At 42.5% G+C, this 17,817-nt stretch overlaps 1 protein-coding gene across 1 annotated transcript in view; it reads left to right on the plus strand.

The window, feature by feature from the left end:
• fchsd2 (FCH and double SH3 domains 2) overlaps window positions 1-17,817 on the plus strand; it is an 81,291-nt gene continuing 63,474 nt past the window's right edge. Inside the window, exons 1-3 of the mRNA XM_080730896.1 lie at window positions 1-139; window positions 4,000-4,097; window positions 5,215-5,260. Of these exons, the coding sequence (XP_080587022.1) occupies window positions 119-139; window positions 4,000-4,097; window positions 5,215-5,260 (165 nt within the window). The 5' untranslated portion in view covers window positions 1-118. The remainder of the gene's footprint in view (window positions 140-3,999; window positions 4,098-5,214; window positions 5,261-17,817) is intronic.

Raw genomic sequence — 17,817 nt, forward strand, 5'->3', positions numbered from 1 at the left:
AACAGATTCATACATCATCAGTAGATTAGATTCATAAATCATCTGCAGGATTGTTTCTATTCTTATAATTTAATGATGCTTGTTGGAGATCTGCTGTGAGGATCCATGTCGATGCAACATGCAGCCTCCGCCGAGGAAGGTGAGTGTGTGTGTGCGTGCGTGCGTGCGTGTGTGTGCACGCGTGTGCTGCTGTGATCAATGTGAAGCCATGCATCTGCAGCAGCATCAGTCTGTTTACAGTACATAATGGGCTAAACGGCGCGTGTGTGTGTGTGTGTGTGTGTGTGTGTGTGTGTGTGTGTGTGTGTGTGTGTGTGTGTGTGTGTGTGTGTGTGTGTGCGCGTGCGTGCGTGCGTGCGTGTGTTCAGCAACGGTTAGCTTGAATAGCATCATAACACCTGCAGATGTTTGTTGTTGTCAATGTGAAGCTGCTAGCCGTTAGCAACATCTGGAGACACAGCAGCAGTGTGTGTGTGTGTGTGTGTGTGTGTGTGTGTGTGTGTGTGTGTGTGTGTGTGTGTGTGTGTGTGTGTGTGTGTGTGTGTGTGCGCGCGTGTGCGTGACAATAGGTGTAAATGACAGAATGAATGAGTCCATCCTGTAGCATCCATGCTAGTGATGCTAATGATAGATGTATAGACCCTCACTGGCTAGATCTGTAGACCCTCGCTGTGTGTGTGTGTGTGTGTGCGTGCGTGTGTGTATGCGTGCTTGTGTGTGTGTACGTACGTGCGTTCGTTCGTGTGATGACAACATAACATAAGTGATTCCTTTCGGCCAGAGCCTTGTATAAAGAGTTCTGCCATCGCATGGTCAGAAACAGCGCCAGTCACTTTCCCCTCATTGACTCCAATGCATTGTGGAAACTGGATTGCACCAGTAAGACTCCCTAATCTGGAGATAAGCGGCGCAGCGTGATTTTAGAGTAAAATATGTAGGAGCAGTGTCCTAAAAAGTGTTTGAAAAAATCTGCCTGATGGTGGCGCTATATTGGAGAGATGCATGATTTTAGGGCAAAATCTGTAGGAGCAAAAATGTTTTTTGCAAGAATCGGCCTCATGGTGGCGCTAGAAGAGGGGCATGTGAGAATTGATGGGGTTGTGGATTGGCAGGCAAGGAGTGTGTGTGCAAAATTTGGCATGGATCGGGGCAATGCTTGCAGAGATATGAGCAGGGCAAAAGTGTGACGTGTGACAGACTGACAGCCGGTGGAGGTTTTGATAGTAACTGCAACTGTCGCAATCAATCACCCTGTAGGTTCATTATAACATCACCTGGTCCTGTAGGTTCACCTGGTCCTGTAGGTTCACTATAACATCACATGGTCCTGTAGGTTCACTATAACATCACCTGGTCCTGTAGGTTCACTATAACATCACCTGGTCCTGTAGGTTCATTATAACATCACCTGGTCCTGTAGGTTCACTATAACATCACCTGGTCATGTAGGTTCACCTGGTCCTGTAGGTTCACTATAACATCACATGGTCCTGTAGGTTCACTATAACATCACCTGGTCCTGTAGGTTCACTATAACATCACATGGTCCTGTAGGTTCACTATAACATCACCTGGTCCTGTAGGTTCACTATAACATCACCTGGTCATGTAGGTTCACCTGGTCCTGTAGGTTCACTATAACATCACATGGTCCTGTAGGTTCACTATAACATCACCTGGTCATGTAGGTTCACCTGGTCCTGTAGGTTCACTATAACATCACCTGGTCCTGTAGGTTCACTATAACATCACCTGGTCCTGTAGGTTCACTATAACATCACCTGGTCCTGTAGGTTCACTATAACATCACCTGGTCCTGTAGGTTCATTATAACATCACCTGGTCCTGTAGGTTCACTATAACATCACCTGGTCCTGTAAGTTCACTATAACATCACCTGGTCCTGTAGGTTCACTCTCCATAACATCAGTAGAATCAGACCCTTCCTCACCCAGGAGGCCCAGCTCCTCATTCAGACATCTGTCTAACTCGGTTATATTGTGAAAATAGCAGATCTACATGCACACAACGCCTCGCAACGCGAGGCGTTGTGAGCATGTAGATCTGCTATTTTCACAAATTCTGCGTCTAATATATGCCAATTTGGCCCATGTTTAATTTGTCATTTTAGAAGTATTAAAAAGTCCTTAAATTGTCACTTTAGAAATGTGCAGATACCCTCTATACACTTGACTGGTTTGTTTACTGTTGAGTGAGAAAACAGTGTTGCACATTAAGCTAATCTTCTGGAGACCCCCCAAAATAATCCATACCTCCAAAACCTGATCAACCCCTACACCCCCACCCGTTCACTTAGATCAGCCAACACAGGGATGCTGACAGAACCCTCGCTAAAAACCCCAGGACAAAAAAACACTCCTTGCTCCCAAACTGTGGAATAAACTCCCTGTCGCACTCAGAACTACAGACTCACTCCCTAGCTTCCATTAGAACTACAGACTCACTCCCTAGCTTCCATTAGAACTACAGACTCACTCCCTAGCTTCCATTAGAACTCACTCCCTAGCTTCCATTAGAACTACAGACTCACTCCCTAGCTTCCATTAGACCAGTGCTCCTCAAGGTGTGGTCTAGACTCTCCGTTAGAGGGCTCTGCTTTAGACCAGTGCTTCTCAAGGTGTGGTCTGGACTCTCCGTTAGAGGGCTCTGCTTTAGACCAGTGCTTCTCAAGGTGTGGTCTGGGGACCTAAAAAACCAGGAACAAATGGAAACAATACTTGGTGAAATGCTAACCTGCCGACGCTGGTGAATGCTAACCTGATCCAGCTAACAGGAGGTTGTCTCCACCTTAGCCTCGGAAACCCAGGCTTCGTTTAGCGATCGGAAGAAAAAGAAGCCTGGGCGATCGCGTTATCATCACTGTTGGAGGAAGTGTCTCGCGGAGAGATTGGCCACGCCCGTCCATCTGCATACAGAAACTGTCTGCGTTGGGTTAGACCGTCTAACCCAACGCAGACAGTTAGACCGTTAGAGTGTCTCCACCTTAACCCTGCGTTGGGTTAGAGCAGTGGTCCTCAACCTTTTCAGGCTGTGACCCCCAAAATAATCATATTTTAACTGGGGACCCCCCCATCCTGACAAGCATTAAGAGTTGAGGCATTACATTTTGTATAACTCGGTTATATTGTGAAAATAGCAGATCTACATGCACACAACGCCTCGCAACGCGAGGCGTTGTGAGCATGTAGATCTGCTATTTTCACAAATTCTGCGTCTAATATATGCCAATTTGGCCCATGTTTAATTTGTCATTTTAGAAGTATTAAAAAGTCCTTAAATTGTCACTTTAGAAATGTGCAGATACCCTCTATACACTTGACTGGTTTGTTTACTGTTGAGTGAGAAAACAGTGTTGCACATTAAGCTAATCTTCTGGAGACCCCCCAAAATAATTTGGGGACCCCCCTGGGGGTCCCGACCCCCAGGTTGAGAACCACTGGGTTAGAGTGTCTCCACCTTAACCCTGCGTTGGGTTAGAGTGTCTCCACCTTAACCCTGCGTTGGGTTAGAGTGTCTCCACCTTAACCCTGTGTTGGGTTAGAGTCTCTCCACCTTAACCCTGTGTTGGGTTAGAGTCTCTCCACCTTAACCCTGTGTTGGGTTAGAGTGTCTCCACCTTAACCCTGTGTTGGGTTAGAGTCTCTCCATCTTAACCCTGCGTTGGGTTAGAGTCTCTCCACCTTAACCCTGTGTTGGGTTAGAGTCTCTCCACCTTAACCCTGCGTTGGGTTAGAGTCTCTCCACCTTAACCCTGCGTTGGGTTAGAGTCTCTCCACCTTAACCCTGCGTTGGGTTAGAGTCTCTCCACCTTAACCCTGCGTTGGGTTGGGTTAGAGTCTCTCCACCTTAACCCTGTGTTGGGTTAGAGTGTCTCCACCTTAACCCCACTGAAAGACCTGCGAAAAATACTCTCCCTCTCCGCTCCCTGCACTGGCTGCTGGTTGCAGGATGTTGTGTTAATGTGTTGTGTATTTTCAGGTGAAACTCACACAGGAAGTGAAGAACAGCCACACAGAGCAGATGAACAGACTGCACTGCAAACACCAGACAGAATGTGACCTTCTGGAGGATATGAGGTAATAGCACCTCCTAGTGGATGATATGAGGTAATAGCACCTCTAGTGGATGATATGAGGTAATAGCACCTCTAGTGGAGGATATGAGGTAATAGCACCTCTAGTGGAGGAAATGAGGTAATAGCACCTCTAGTGAATGATATGAGGTAATAGCACCTCCTAGTGGATGATATGAGGTAATAGCACCTCCTAGTGGATGATATGAGGTAATAGCACCTCTAGTGGATGATATGAGGTAATAGCACCTCTAGTGGAGGAAATGAGGTAATAGCACCTCTAGTGGATGATATGAGGTAATAGCACCTCTAGTGGAGGATATGAGGTAATAGCACATCCTAGTGGATGATATGAGGTAATAGCACCTCTAGTGGATGATATGAGGTAATAGCACCTCTAGTGGATGATATGAGGTAATAGCACCTCTAGTGGAGGATATGAGGTAATAGCACCTCCTAGTGGATGATATGAGGTAATAGCACCTCTAGTGGAGGATATGAGGTAATAGCACCTCTAGTGGATGATATGAGGTAATAGCACCTCCTAGTGATGATATGAGGTACTGCACCCTGTTACCATCTCTAATTTTTAGACTTTCTATTTTGAGGACATTCAAGCTTAGACTGTTTGATTAGAGTTTGTAATAGAGTATATGTAATAGAGTATATGTAATAGAGTATATGTAATAGAGTATGTAATAGAGTATATGTCCCAGGACTCTAAACTAGCTAAAGTAATGCCCCTGCACAAAAAAGGTAGTAAACTCGACCCTGGAAACTACCGCCCCGTTTCCATTCTTAGCTCCATATCCAAAGTCATGGAGAAAATAGTCTACGAACAGATTGCAAGATATCTCGATGAGAATAATCAGATTTATGAGTTCCAATCTGGATTCAGAAAATCTCATTCCACTGACACATGCCTTCTCTATTTGACTGACCAAATCAAACGCAAAACAGACTTGGGCAAATATAGCGGCATGGTCATGATGGACCTCCAGAAGGCATTTGACACCGTAAATCTCTATTCTGATTGTCTGTCTGTGTGTGTGTGTGTGTGTGTGTGTGTGTGTGTGTGTGTGTGTGTGTGTGTGTGTGTGTGTGTGTGTGTGTGTCTACAGGACATACAGTCTGAAGAAGGGACAGCTGGAGAGAGACTACGCACAGGTGAGACACACACACACACACACACACACCCTAACCCAACAGGCTATTAACCCTTCACAGGCTACAACAGGCTATTAACCCTTCACAGGCTACAACAGGCTATTAACCCTTCACAGGCTGCAACAGCGTGTCTGGTATGTCCTGGAAGCATGTCGGGACCATTCACTAAAAAAAATGTTTTTTTTGAAGCGGCCGAAACGGGCGCTTTTGGATAGAGACCATAAGCCTGTTTTAGCAGTGGGGACTATTCTACAGATCTCAGAACAGGGGCAGAAATTAGACATATCAACCTAACCAGGTAAGAACATCTGTGGAAACATTAACATGGTCTGTATTACTCCTTTAACCTCAACTTCCAAGGTGAGTTTGCGCGCGTGTGCGTGTGTGTGTGTGTGTGTGTGTGTGTGTGTGTGTGTGTGTGTGTGTGTGTGTGTGTGTGTGTGTGTGTGTGTGTGTGTGTGTGTGTGTGTGTGTGTTCTGGTTGGAGGTTGATGTTCTGCTTCATTAACTGTTGTTTTATTAATGAGGGCTTAAACACACACACACACACACACACACACACACACACACACACACACACACACACACAAACACACACACACACACACACACACACACACACACACACACACACACACACACACACAGTGCTCCAGTAACACACTGACCCAGTACACTCGTTGTAGAGTCACATGACGTAACACAAAACACAAAACAGAACTCTTTCTCAGTGTCATTTATTTCACCATAGACTGTAAGAATATATGGTTTGAGCAGTGATGGGCAGTATGTGTGATAGGTATATAGGTAGATATATAGGTAGGTAGGTAGGTAGATAGGTAGGTATATAGGTAGATATATAGGTAGGTAGGTAGGTAGGTAGATATATAGGTAGGTAGGTAGGTATATAGGTAGGTATATAGGTAGATATATAGGTAGGTAGGTAGGTAGGTAGGTATATAGGTAGGTATATAGGTAGATATATAGGTAGGTAGGTAGGTAGGTATATAGGTAGATATATAGGTAGGTAGGTAGGTAGGTAGTTGGGCTCATTCATTCAACGAACCTCATCTGTATAGAGAGAAGCGACTAAAGTGAGTCACTTCACCCCGCAACGACGCGGAAGTGTACATAACAGAGAACGTCTGAGTGAGAACAACTGACATACAAGCTCACATCGCGTTGCAAATGCCAACATTGCGAGTTTGTATATCTCCGGGGGCGGAGCATAAATCAGGCTTCAGCCAGAGATGGTCAGTAATCGACCCGAGTACTTGACAGCACACAAGTCAGTGCACTCTTTTGTCCACAGCTAACTAATGACAGTGAAGTGGCAATTTAAGGACATTTTAGACATTTTTAATACCTAAAAAAATATAAATAAAAGACCAAAACTGCATCAAAAGTTATCAACTATAAAAACTGGTCAAACATTGGCCAAATTGACAAATTATAGTAAAAGAGGCACAAAGAAGCTCGAAACGCCTTGTGTTCCGAGGCGTTGTGAGCTTGTAGATCTGCTATTTTCACAATATTTATCGGTGGAACAGAGTGAAACTAAATGTAATGCCACAACTCCTAATTCCAATTGCTTGTCAGGGTGGGGTCCCCAGTTTCAAATAGGATTTTGTTGGGGGGTCACAGCCTGAAAAGGTACACATTTAATTTAAAAAGTAAATGAAAGGATGACACAAAAAGCCAGACATGAGGCTTGTTTACAGTTTTATAATAATCAATCGAACTTGATCATGAAGTTGATAAAAAAAAGTAGCTTTGTTGTAGTAAGCTACTTTTGCCGTGTAGCTTGTAGCCTGCTTTGCTACATTTTCTGTGGGTAGCTTCGTTGTAGCTTAAGCTATATTTCATCAAGAGTAGCTTGTAGCTTAGCTTACTACATTGTCCAAGTAGCTTGCCCATCACTGGGGTTGAGCCAACATAGACATACTATAGATATTATACCAGGTAGTTATTACTATGTGTAGATGTATATTATTAGTGTGGTTGCCCAACAGGGCAACACACTATAGTTGTGGACTCGCTGGAGGCGAGTCCACCTTGTTCTACCCCAGTTTATATTTATGTCGACTTTCAAACTTCCAAGGTTCCCCCCACTTTCTTCGTCCTCCTACTACAACACACTTTGTGCTAGAAACTTCGTTCCAACTTCAACATGTTCAGCTTTCTACAGTGATGTGTGCTTAAATGTTTCTTTTCAAAATATTTCATATTTTTGGAAATATTTAACTTTTAAACTTTTATTTTTCCTCCTTATAATGGGAGTCTATGTAGAAAAGTGCCCACTTTTCTGGCGCACATTCTTTGTGCTCTTATATCTCTTTCATACTTTCACATAAAAACCTCGTTCCAACTTTGAAATGTTCAGCGAGGTTTGAAGTTTCATTGTTGTTTTCGAAATTATTTAAAAGTTTATACTGTTTGAAATATTTAACTTTATTCATAAATCTTTCATCCCATAGAGAATGAATGGGATCTGACTTTCAAATTTCACTTTTTCACAAAACTTTACAAAACTTTATAGCCTCATTACATACTTTTACGTAGGAACGCGATTCAAACTTGAAAAACGCTCACACGCTTTTGGACTTCTTCATGGTTCAAACGGTATTCAAAAACGTCATACCGTTCTTCCACAATCGCAGTCCAAAGGTAGAGTGGTTTGGGGTATTTTGGGGGGTATTTTTGGCGGGAAAACCATTCCTAGAGTGTGGCTAGAGTGGAGGAGATTTTTTGTTGTTCCCAGATTTACTGTGAATGTATTGTCCTCACGGCCAAAATATTCAAAATTTATGCATGTTTTTTGGCACGTTTGTAGCCACGCTCGTCGTGTTTCGTAAAGTGCGACTAAAATAAAACAGAGACTTACAGAATTTCATCTATGGCCTGGGACCTGGGGGTCCCTGGGGCTCCGGGGGCTCCGGGGGTCCTTGGAGGTTGTAGTTTGGCAGGCAAGGAGTGTGTGTGTAAAATCTGGCAAGGATCGGGTCAACGGGTGCGGAGATATAAGCAGGGCAAAAGTGTGACTGACGCACAGACAGCCCGTGGAGGTTTTGGTAGTAAATGCGAAAATGCAAAATGCAAAAATATATATTTTTAAAATTGTATGGTCAGGGTTAGGGTTAGCTAATTTAAATAACATTATTTATCATGATTATTATCATCAGCTGTGTAAGGTTGGGAAGAAAGAGAGAGATCGAAAAACAAAAGTCTCCAGCGTCTATTCTCGTATATTCTCTTCATAAACAACTTTAGAGCTTTTTCATCATTTGTTCTCTGGTGACAAGGCTGTGGACATTTGTACGAGTTATTAAGTGTGCCTGCCATGCAATGGCAAAACACTTATTGTAATCCGCCATACTTAAGTCAGTAAGTCATGTTCTTGCAAATTTCTGCTCGTAATAACTGCCGCACAATTTACGCCACCGCCGCAATATATACATCAAAACGTGCGGCTCGGCCGGGGGAATGGTGTGCTATTACTTTTCTTTCCGATCCGCGTTACCATTGCGACGTAATTCGCAAAAAACGACGCCAAAAAACCCCATTCACTTAGAATGGGGGAAATTTCGGCACGTAATAACTGCCGCACGACTTACGCCACCCCCGCAATATATACATCAAATGTGCGGCTCGGCCGGGAATGGTGTGCTATTACTTTTCTTTCCGATCCGCGATACGATTGCGATGTAATTCGCAAAAAACGACGCCCAAAAACCCCATTGACTTAGAATGGGGGACTCCGAAAAAAACCCAGAAACTTAACGTGATTTAAACTTTAAAATGCACACACAACTTTGGTCTTTTTCCGGCCAATAGGGATGAGCTGTAATTGATTAAGCCCCGCCCCCTCTGTAACAGGAAGTGTCCTTCGCCAAACAGGAAGTGCCTCTATAACTCATGAACCGTTTGTCGTACAGACTCGCGGCTGGTGTCATATTTTTTTTTTTCTCAAATTTTTTTTTTCTCAAAAATTTTTTTTCTCAAATTTTTTATTCTCAAAAAAATAAATTTCTCAATTTTTTTTTTCTCAAAAATTTTTTTTCTCAATTTTTTTTTCTCAAAATTTTTTTTTTCTCAAATAAAATTTTTTTCTCAAAAATTTTTTTTTCTCAAAAAAAACTCAAAAAGGTTTTTTTCTCAAATTTTTTTTTTCTCAAAAAACTTTTTTTTTCTCAAAAAACTTTTTTTTTCTCAAAAAACTTTTTTCTCACAAAACAATTTTTTCTCAAAAAAATGTCGTTAAAGTGCGACCCGTGATAACGGCCAAAAATGCGCCAAAACGCCACTAATTAGTCGAAATGGCTGTGGGTGGTGTCATATGAAGAACCATAATGTTAAAGCTTATGCAAAAAATGCTAATGTTAAAAAATGTAACGCTAATGCTAACACCAACCGCTACACAAGGTTGCACAGACTTAGCGAGCTGCAGGCACACTTAAAATTTCTTGGAAATTTTCTTTTCTAGTTAAGTGTGCCTGCCATGCAATGGCAAAACACTTATTGTACTCCCCCATACTTAATTAATTAAGTGTGCCTGCCATGCAATGGCAAAACACTTATTGTAATCCGCCATACTTAATTAATTAATTAATTAATGATAATGATCCCACAAATTTGGTGCGCTAATAACTGCCGCACAATTTACACGACCGCCGCAATATATACATCAAAACGTGCGGCTCGGCCGGGAATGGTGTGCTATTACTTTTCTAAGAGAAAAGTTGTATCGTTTAATTGATATTAATTTATTAGTGAATTAATTTTACCCATTGACTTATAATGGGAATCGCAAAAACTCACATTCAATATTTTTTTCCTCAAAACTTGGAGAGGAGATTTATAATGATATCAAGGATTAAATAAAAAATAATTTCGTCAGTTGGCCTCATGGTGGCGCTATAACAGTCCACTTTACCTTTCGGCCTGTAACTCTTGAACTGTGGGTCGGAAAATTAAAATTCCTTTTTCCCTGGATTCCTTGGGTCATGACGCATCTCCTCATATAGGCCACGCCCATTTGCGTCAGGATAGATTTTCCGCCATTTTGAATTTTCTTCAAAACACACTTTTTGCTCCTTTTCCTACATATTTTCTCCAAATGTCACAAAAATCAATACACACGATCTATGGACTCATGCGATAAACATATTTAAACGATATTTTGATAGTCCAAACCGTTCTTCCGTAACAGGGTTCCAAAGTTAGCGGGAGGAGCCCGTTTTGTAAGAAGTAGCCATAAATCACAAACGAAACATCCAGTCAACACCAAATTTTAACCACAAGTGGGGGGCGCTATACTGAACATATACCCAAAAGCATTTCCACTTCGACCCATAGGGGGCACCACAAACGTGCAAAACGTAACCGTTTCATGCCAAAACGCGTTTTTCAGGGGGAACGACCCTCTCAAAACGAAACACAAACGATCTCGGGAGCGACGGGACAACGTAATCGCCTTGCGGAACTTGTGGGAGGAGCCTAAAACAAGAAACCATATTGCTAATGCTAACACATGCTAATGCTAACAAATGCTAATGCTAACAAAGATGCTAATGTTAACACATACAAGGTTGCACACACTTAGCGAGCTGCAGGCACACTTAAAATTTCTTCGAAATTTTTCTTTTCTAGTTAAGTGTGCCTGCCATGCAATGGCAAAACACTTATTGTAATCCCCCATACTTAATTAATAATAATGATCCCACAAATTCGGAGCCGTAATAACTGCCGCACGATTTACACCACCACCGCAATATATACATCAAAACGTGCGGCTCGGCCGGGAATGGTGTGCTATTACTTTTCTAAGAGAAAAGTTGTATCGTTTAATTGATATTAATTTATTAGTGAATGAATTTTACCCATTGACTTATAATGGGAATCGCAAAAACTCACATTCAATATTTCTTTTCTCGCAAACCATAGGGGCTACAGTTTCAAAACTTGTAGAGGAGATTTATAATGATATCAAGGATTAAATAAAAAATCATTTCGTCATTTGGCCTCATGGTGGCGCTATAACAGTCCACTTTACCTTTCGGCCTGTAACTCTTGAACCGTGGGTCGGAAAATTAAAATTCCCTTTTCCCTGGATTCCTTGGGTCATGACGCATCTCCTCATATAGGCCACGCCCATTTGCGTCAGGATAGATTTTCCGCCATTTTGAATTTTCTTCAAAACACACTTTTTGCTCCTTTTCCTACATATTTTCTCCAAATGTCACAAAAATCGATACACACAATCTATGGACTCATGCGATAAACATATTTAAACGATATTTTGATAGTCCATACCGTTCTTCCGTAACAGGGTTCCAAAGTTAGCGGGAGGAGCCCGTTTTGTTAGCCTGATTTCAGACTCAGCTCACGCTTTAGTCTGAAACTGTGCTCCATTCTGAGCGATTTACGGGGGACTTTTTTGCGAGCATGCACGCGCGTGTCCGCGCGCGAGTGATCGCGACGCACGGTGATCGAGACGCACGGTGGACGCGACGCACCGTCGGGGAGTGTGTGTGTGATTGTGTGTGTGTCTCTGTCTGTGCCAGTGACTGCTTCCACACAGAACTGCGACCAGAAACTTGTAATCAACATTAAACAGCTTGGTGAAATCAGTGTGCTCGTGCGTGTGTGTGTGTGTGTGCCTTCCTCAGCCTGCCTGTGTGTGTGTGTGTGTGTGTGAACTTCGTTTGAATCGTTTCAACTGCTGCGCGGATTGGATATTCGTTAGACCCACCCCACCCCCACCCCCACCCTGCGCGCTCATTGGACAGCCGAAAATAAAAACCGATTCATGTACTAAGCTCCAGACCAGAGAAAGAGTCCACTCTGAGAGTGGGCGGGGTCTCTGGTCTGGAAGCAGGCTACCGTTTTGTAAGAAGTAGCCATAAATCACAAACGAAACATCCAGTCAACACCAAATTTTAACCACAAGTGGGGGCGCTATACTGAACATATACCCAAAAGCATTTCCACTTCGACCCATAGGGGGCACCACAACCGCACAAAACGTAACCGTTTCATGCCAAAACGTGTTTTTCAGGGGGAACGACCCTCTCAAAACGAAACACAAACGATCTCGGGAGCGACGGGACAACGTAATCGCCTTGCGGAACTTGTGGGAGGAGCCTATTTCTTAAAAACAAGAAACCATATCCTTACTTCAGGAACGCAGGATCCGACCGGCACCTTTTCTAATCGCGCGTCGCACGGCCCCCCACTTCCCAACACGTTACCGGTCTCTAACTCGGTGGGTAGTCCCACAGTCCCAACGGCTAACCGCTAATGCTAATGCTAACAAATGCTAATGCTAACAAATGCTAAAGCTAACACATGCTAATGCTAACAAATATGCTAATGTTAACACATACAAGGTTGCACACACTTAGCGAGCTGCAGGCACACTTAAAATTTCTTAGAAATTTTCTTTTCTAGTTTTCTTTAGCCGGTGGTTCTGTTACGAGCGGCTCTGTTGCGTTTGCTCAGCAACAGATGGCTACGGCTAGCTGCGTTCGTTGTCTCCTGCCCAGAGACGAGCCTGCGGCGTGCATGTGCGCGTGCTTACTGTATGTGCGTGCTCAAAGCGCGAGAGACGGCGAGAGAGCGGCTGCCGCGCAGTGCACTGTGGGATAGCTGAGCTCAAGCCGGCTAAAGTAGTGACCATCGAATGCTCACTGGAAATCCAAATGCATTGTGGGATACTTCAGTACACTATATTATGGTACAAAAATGCTCACTATACATTCGGACACTAGTTCAAAATGGCGGAGCCCCATTTTAGTACACTACATTAGTGAATAGGGTGGATTTCGGACACAGCCAATGTGTTTTCAACTTTTCGTGTTTCCGGGAGAGCGATCAGTTCGTACACTTGCGCTCCCTATTCAAACCAATGGATATGGCCCATATCTTGAACAAACAGTTCTACAGCTTTAATTACAGTGCTGAGTCAGTGGTCTCACATGATTTACAAGCTCACAATAAGTTGCACTGTGTAACTTTGTGAGCTTGTAGATCGGCTATTTATCTGGTTCTCAAAGTGTGGTCCAGGGAACACATGGACACACACACAAACACACACACACACACACACACACACACACACACACACACACACACACACACACACACACACACACACACACACACAGTCACTTCCACATGATTGGTAGATCCAATTCTAAAACCAGTCCCATCCCCATGATTTTTAAATCTAATTCCATCGGCAGTTCCATACCATAATTTGTAGCTCTAAATCCATCCAATCCATCCACATGATTTGTAGATCTAATTCTAAAACCAGTCACATCCACATGATTTGTAGATCTAATTCTAAAACCAGTCCCATCCCCATGATTTGTAGATCTAATTCAATCGGCAGTTCCATACCATAATTTGTAGCTCTAAATCCATCACCTGTCTCATCCACATGATTTGTAGATCTAATTCTAAAACCAGTCACATCCACATGATTTGTAGATCTAATTCTAAAACCAGTCCAATACCCATGATTTGTAGATCTAAATTCCATCTGCAGTTCCATACCATAATTTTTAGCTCTAAATCCATCACCTGTCACATCCACATGATTTGTAGATCTAATTCTAAAACCAGTCACATCCACATGATTTGTAGATCTAATTCTAAAACCAGTCCCATCCCCATGATTTGTAGATCTAATTCAATCGGCAGTTCCATACCATAATTTGTAGCTCTAAATCCATCACCTGTCTCATCCACATGATTTGTAGATCTAATTCTAAAACCAGTCACATCCACATGATTTGTAGATCTAATTCTAAAACCAGTCCCATCCCCATGATTTGTAGATCTAATTCCATCGGCAGTTCCATACCAACTTTTTTTTTTTCAAAAAAACTTTTTTTTTCAAAACATTTTTTTCAAAAAACTTTTTTTTTAACCTTTTTTTTTTTAATCTTTTTTTCAAAAAACTTTTTTTTTTTTTTTTCAAAAAACTTTTTTTTCAAAAAACTTTTTTTTCAAAAAACTTTTTTTTTTCAAAAAACTTTTTTTTCTTCAAAAAACTTTTTTTTTTCAAAAAACTTTTTTTTCAAAAAACTTTTTTTTTTCAAAAAACTTTTTTTTTTCAAAAAACTTTTTTTTACACCCTTGCGCTTAAATGCATTTTCTACTATTACTTCATAACAGTTTCGAGTGAGCCCACGCAGTTTCTGCAGGAACTGCTTTTCTAGTTCTAGGGAAACTTTATTATTCTAGGGTAACCAAAAGTTTGTCCGCCTACTCCTCCCACAGTTTTTGCACCACACACTCGCGCCATATGTCAAATCAACCGGCTTAATCGGGAATCGTGTGCTTGCATTTTGCTAAGAGAAAGGTTGTATCGTTTAATTGATATTAATTTATTAAGTGTGCCTGCTATGCAATAGCAGAAAACTTATTGTAATCCGCCATACTTAAGTCAGTAAGTCATGTTCTTGCAAATTTCTGCTCGTAATAACTGCCGCACAATTTACGCCACCCACGCAATATATACATCAAAACGTGCGGCTCGGCCGGGAATGGTGTGCTATTACTTTTCTTTCCGATCCGCGTTACCATTGCGACGTAATTCGCAAAAAACGACGCCAAAAAACCCCATTGACTTAGAATGGGGGAAACTTCGGCACGTAATAACTGCCGCACGATTTACGCCACCCCCGCAATATATACATCAAAATGTGCGGCTCGGCCGGGAATGGTGTGCTATTACTTTTCTTTCCGATCCGCGATACGATTGCGATGTAATTCGCAAAAAACGACGCCCAAAAACCCCATTGACTTAGAATGGGGGACTCCGAAAAAAAAACAGAAACTTTGGCTTTTTTGATTGATTGAAGACTTTATTAGAAGTTTGCATAGGAAAAGGTACAGTTTCATGACGGTACAGTTCACTGGTACAAGGTCTACTAAAAGGAGATCCATGAAAAGACTAAGCTTATTTCCACTGGAAACCATTGAAGTATCTCATATAACATTGAATGACAGACAGATAGAACACAGTACTATGCAGTAGATATGTAAAGAAAAACAAAACAAAGACAGTAATTCTTAAACAAACAGTATATACAAAGAAGGGGCAGGGGAGGGTAGGGTTGGGGCTAGGTTCATTATTACCAGTTGCGAACGGCTGCTGCCTGTAAGTGGCTTTTCAGGGCAATTTTAAAGGATGCAAGTGATCCACACTCCTTTATGGCCTTCGGTAAGGCTTTCCACATTTTGGTGGTATAGCAGAAAAAAGAGTTTGACCCTTTGTTGGTTTTGACTCTGGGTTGAAAGTGATCTGTGGCGCTGCCTCTGGTGTTGTAATTATGGACATCCTTAATGTTTATAAAGTATTTTGACAGGTACTTGGGTATCATAGTGGTGTAGTGTATCTTGTACACCAGGCCCATTGCAAGCTGCTGTACTCTGTCATCTACTCTGAGCCACCCCACTCTTAATTGGTGAGTAGCGGTGAGGTGAGTCTGATAGGGAAGGCTAAGCAGGACCCTAATTAGTTTATTTTGGGCTGTTTGGAGTTTAGTTTTCAGGGCTTGTGGGGCGTCACGATACCATACGTGGACTCCGTAGTCAAAGAGGGGCTGGATTATTGCACCAGCTATGGTCTTCAGTGTGTTGGAATTGACCATCGGGGCGATCCTCTGTAGGAAACGAGTTCGTTGGTTGATTTTATTTATTACTTTAGAAGTCATCTTTTCACTGGAAAGATTAGCTTCAAGGATACATCCTAAGTAAGAGATTTCGTTTTTTCGTGTTATGACCTTGTCACCCACTTTGATTGTGAAGTTATCAACTTTTTTGAGGTTATGATTTGATCCAAAGAGGATGGACTCTGTTTTACCCAGGTGAATTGATAATTTGTTGTCGTTAAGCCATGTGCAGATCTTACTTAGTTCAGAGTTAAGTGTCTTCTCAACCTGCAAGTGGTCCTTGCCCGAGACTAGGAGAGCCGAGTCATCCGCGAACAGGAACAGGTTGCAGTCACAAGCAGATGCCATGTCGTTCACGTATATTAGGAACAACAGAGGTCCCAGTATGCTACCTTGAGGAACACCACAGTTTACCGGGAGGGGGGGGGACAGGGTACCGTTAATCTCCACCACCTGTTCCCTCCCCACCAGGTAAGACTGCATCCACCTCACTGCTGCGCTGTCAAGACCGATGGCTTTTAGTTTCTCAATCAGAATAGAATGATTTACGGTGTCAAATGCCTTCTGGAGGTCCATCATGACCATGCCGCTATATTTGCCGTCATCCGCTTCGCGTTTGATTTGGTCAGTCAAATAGAGAAGGCATGTGTCAGTGGAATGAGATTTTCTGAATCCAGATTGGAACTCGTAAATCAGATTATTCTCATCGAGATATCTTGCTATCTGTTCGTAGACTATTTTCTCCATGACTTTGGATATGGAGCTAAGAATGGAAACGGGACGGTAGTTTCCAGGGTCTAGTTTGCTACCTTTTTTATGCAGGGGGGTTACTTTTGCTAGTTTGAAGTCCTGTGGGACATGACCCTGTTCGATGGAAAGGTTAATTATGTGGGTAATTATTGGAGCAATGGTGGCGGCTGAATCTCTGAGAAATCTAGCTGGAATTTTATCAAGGCCAGTGGCCTTGTGTTGAGGTAGGGCACTCAGTTTTTTAAACACTTCATCAGTTGTCACTGTGGCAAGTTTAAAACTGTCTTTTCTGACGCCCAGTTTATTGTAGAATTTCTTAACAAATTTTACACCATACCGCCCAGATGGGGCGACCAGTTTTTCAACCAGCGAACGGGCCACGGTGGTAAAGGTTTCGTTAAGATGGGTAGCCACTTCACATTTGTCAGAAATGAGAGCGGTGTCCGTTTTGATGTTTATGCTGTGGCCTATGGTTTTAGGTTTTAAGCCTAATGTGTTGTTAAGCAACTTCCATAGGTCTCGTGGTTTGTTTTTGAATTCGTCGATTTTTTCATCAATGTAGTTTTTTTGGGCGGCTCTAATATAGGCAGTTGTCTGGTTTCTAAGCTTCTTGCACTGAGCAGTAAGATGCTTGATTTGGATATTGAGGTCAGGGTTGAATTTTTTTTTTTTAAGTTTTTTGCAGCACTTACGTTTTTCATCGTACTTTTTGTCTCTGAGTTTAGCTGATTCAGCAATATCTGAGTTATACCATGGCTCTTGGCGGGCTTTAACCCTGGTGGTATTCAAGGGGGCCACGATGTCTAGAGCATCGGTCAATTTGGTTTTAAAACCACACCATGCTCCTTCGACATTTGTACACTGCAGTTCAGAGGAAAAGTCTGTATTCGCTAGAGTGTTATTTAAAGCCTCACTGGAGTAGTTTTTGAGGCTTCTAGCTACAACTGTTTTGTGGCCACTAGCCTTGGGTTTGTGTATTTTACGCGTACAGTAGATCATGTAATGATCACTAAGACCGCATACAATAGCCCCGCTAGCGGTGACTTTTGATTTGTCTGTGGTTACGATGAGATCTATGAGGGTTTGGGAGTGCTCCGTCACCCTAGTGGGCACAGTAACAAG

The sequence above is a fragment of the Nannobrachium achirus genome (assembly GCF_963921795.1).
Source record: "Nannobrachium achirus genome assembly, chromosome: 8".
Lineage (NCBI taxonomy): Eukaryota > Metazoa > Chordata > Actinopteri > Myctophiformes > Myctophidae > Nannobrachium > Nannobrachium achirus.